Source organism: Nanorana parkeri, unplaced genomic scaffold (genome assembly GCF_000935625.1).
Source record: "Nanorana parkeri isolate BGI_ZX_2015 unplaced genomic scaffold, ASM93562v1 scaffold2917, whole genome shotgun sequence".
Taxonomy (NCBI): Eukaryota; Metazoa; Chordata; class Amphibia; order Anura; family Dicroglossidae; genus Nanorana; species Nanorana parkeri.
Window position 1 is genome coordinate 21369 of NW_017309185.1, and position 3374 is coordinate 24742.

The 3374-nt window shown below is 51.8% G+C and overlaps 2 protein-coding genes across 2 annotated transcripts in view; one reads left to right on the plus strand and one right to left on the minus strand.

Annotated features, from left to right (window-relative positions):
* Positions 1–3374, plus strand: part of TFR2 (transferrin receptor 2) — an 18674-nt gene that overhangs the window by 14932 nt on the left and 368 nt on the right. Inside the window, exons 14-17 of the mRNA XM_018574385.1 lie at positions 413–497; positions 847–1074; positions 1540–1680; positions 3201–3371. Coding sequence (XP_018429887.1) covers positions 413–497; positions 847–1074; positions 1540–1680; positions 3201–3371 — 625 coding nt within the window. The remainder of the gene's footprint in view (positions 1–412; positions 498–846; positions 1075–1539; positions 1681–3200; positions 3372–3374) is intronic.
* The window catches only part of LOC108802525 (E3 ubiquitin-protein ligase TRIM39-like), a 17894-nt gene that overhangs the window by 1037 nt on the left and 13483 nt on the right, over positions 1–3374 (minus strand). The window lies entirely within an intron of this gene.

Genomic DNA, 3374 nt, shown 5'->3' on the forward strand with positions numbered 1-3374 from the left:
GACAGGGGGGTATAGTAGCGGGCGCGGGGCACGGGGTGATAATAGCGGTCTCGGGGCACGGGGTGATAATAGCGGTCTCTGGGCACGAGGTGATACTAGCTGTTTCTGGGCACGGGGTGATAATAGCGGTCTCTGGGCATGGGGTGATAATAGCAGTCTCTGGACACGGGGTGATAATAGCGGTCTCTGGGCACGGGGTGATAATAGCAGTCTCTGGGCACGGGGTGATAATAGCAGTCTCTGGGCACGGGGTGATAATAGCGGTCTCTGGGCACGGGGTGATAATAGCGGTCTCTGGGCACGGGGTGATAATAGCAGTCTCTGTGCACAGGGTGATAATAGCAGTCTCTGGGCACATGGTGATAATAGCAGTCTCTCTCACCCTTCTATCTCTTGTACTTTGCACCCACAGATTTGCCCCACTCGCTGTGGACACGGGCGGCTTCGCATTCACAGCCTTTGCTGGTGTTCCTGCTCTGGAGTTTTCTTTTGTGAAGGTAATCAACTGAAGGGAAGGATGGGGGTCAGATAGAAGAAGGAAGGGAAGGACGGAGGTCAGATAAAAGACTGAAGGGAAAGACGGAGGTCAGATAGAAGACTGAAGGGGAGGACGGAGGTCAGATTTAACCCTCAATGTATAACACAAGCTGCAGACAGTCCGGACATCCTGGTTGCCATATATCCCATCCACGATGAGAGTTCCCAGTACGGAGATCTCGGCCCCAAGAGCTCACAATCCACTCTGCTGTCATTACTGACCCCTCCCCCGTGCTGATACGTCGTATAGTGGAATAAATAATAGACGGAGCTTTACCTCACGGCTCCCGTGTCGGGTTTTCCTTCCAGCGCTCGAACCCATACAAGTACCTGGACACGAAGTATGACACGTACGACAATCTGAATAGCCTCGTGGACAACCGGTTGCCGGCGGTGGCTCTGACGCTGGCCCAGGTGGCCGGACTGTCGCTGATGAAGCTGTCACATGACCGGATACTTCCTCTGGACTACACGGCCTACAACACGCTGCTGCTGGAACATCTGATCGGTCTGAAGACTTACCAGAGCAAACTAGAGGTGAGGCTCGGAATGTCCGATCTGCACTTCCAGCAATGGGGATCAATGGGGGGAAGGGCGGCACACGCAACGGGTCGCTCAGTTTGACCCCCCCCCCCGGGTGGGCGCGCGACCGTGAGGGATGAGCTCAGGTTAGAACTGAACCTGAGCTGCTCCATTGGCAGTTCCACCCAATCAGCTGTGGGCCGGGCATTCCCCATCCTGCTGCTGCAGGGGCGGGGTGCTTGTGCTGATGTCATTTACCTTATACGGCCACATAGCCGTATATAGGTGTGTAGCCATATAAGGTCGATGATGTCACTGCACCCCGCCCCCTTTGCTGACGTCAAGCTGCCTGCAGCTGATTGGGCGGCATGGAAGGAGCTTCCTTCCCGGGTTCAGGTTCAGGCCGGGTCTCTTTTTTTATTTTAAAGGGAAGTAGTCGTGAAATGGGTGACCATAGAGCTGTGTGTGTGTGTATTTCAGCCGCAGGGTCTCACCTTTTCCTGGCTGTATTCGGCACGCGGGGACTATGTGCGAGCAACGGACAGGCTGAAGAAGGCAATCAAACATTCGGACCTCCAGAATGAGAAGATGATCCAGTTCTTCAACGTGCGGATCATGAGGGTGAGTCGTGACGCTCTTCCTGAGGCCTTCCTCATAATGCATCGATCTGTCCGCGTCACGAAGAGTACCCGGGCACAAATGAGACCAGAAAAGTTCCCGGTCTGGACCCGCCGCCCCAAAGCGTAGACAGGAGGAGCACCATGACCAAAGAGTCCAAATCCCTTTTAATGGTTTATAGTGACAGCACAGAAAACCGCCATTAAGACCGGACACAAAGTACAATCCAACCAACCAATGACTTCATCCAAGTTCCTGTTTCCTCACCAGCCACCTCCCCCACTCTAGGAATGTTTCTGAACATTCATTTTGTGTGAATAGACAAAAACAAAACACATTTTATATATATTTTATTTTTAGGTAGAATGTAATGTCATGTAATACTGCTTTAGGCCACTAGATGGAGCTGAGGTGCATAGGATTTTTTTATGCTACACTCCATCTAGTGGCCATAAAGCAGTATTACATTACATAAAATATACAGTATACAAAAACATTTGTTTTTGTGTCTATTCGCACAGAACAAACATTGTGGGTTATTCACTAAAGAGCCGAAGGATCCAGACGTAGCTTCGGCTGATCCTTCGGCTCTATTCGGCTGCTGGACTCACAATAGGTATTCACAATAGCACCGTACAGCAGCCAAAGACGGCCGAGCCGAAGGTATGCGCTTCGGCTCGACTGAGCCGAAGTGACAGCTGAAGCGGGGAGAAATGCCTGCCGAAGGCCGGCCGTTCGCCCAGCAAATGACAGCTGGGCGGAGCCAGCCGTGATCTCACGGCTGGCTCCGCCCAGTTGTAATGACAGATCAGCTTCCCCAAATGACCTGGGGAGGCTGATCTGTCATTAAACAATAACAACTGGGCGGACGTCACGGCCGGCTCCGCCCAGTTGTTATTCATTGGCCGGGTCCTGCTAGAAGACTCTAGCAGGTGCCGGCCAATAGGAAACAGTTGGGCGGAGCTAGCTGTCACTGCTAGCTCCGCCCAATTTTTTTTCTTTTTTTAAAATATCTTCATTTTTATTTTTTTTTGCTATTTATTAACATTTTTTTAATTATTTTTTGCAACTTTTTTTTTTTTTTCTACTATTTCTATTCCGCTCGGTATCACGGAGGTCCCGAGCAGAATAGCCGAGCCGAACGCCGCTCGGCAGCATTCGGCTATTCACTCACTGCCGTTCGGCCCCTGTGAGAATATAGGAGAATAGGGGCGAACGGCAGTGGGTGAGCTGCCGGAGCTTTGACTCAGCCGATCCAGATGTTGGATCGGCTAAGTCGAAGTCCTTCTGCACTTTGGCTCAGCGGAATATGCAGAGACTGTTCGGGTGACGGAAGGCAGCCGATGTACGGCCGAAATCAGCCGCACTGAGCCGGAGTGAATAGCTGAACGTAGTTCGGCTCGCTTCCTTCGGCAGCTTTGCGCATTGCCCCCTTAGAAATGCGAATTGGTTATAAATAGACCCCTATGCCCCACTACGTATCACCACTATGTATCCACTCTGGTGTTTTTTTTTTTTTTAAGGTGGAGTTCTACTTCCTGTCTCAGTACGTGTCCGCCATCAATTACCCTTACCGCCATATCCTTATCGGGCGAGGTGAGCACACCCTGGATGCCCTGATGGAACAGCTCGGCCGGGACCAAATTGACACCAGTGAGCTGCACAAGCAGATCGCCCTCTTCACCTGGACGCTGGTG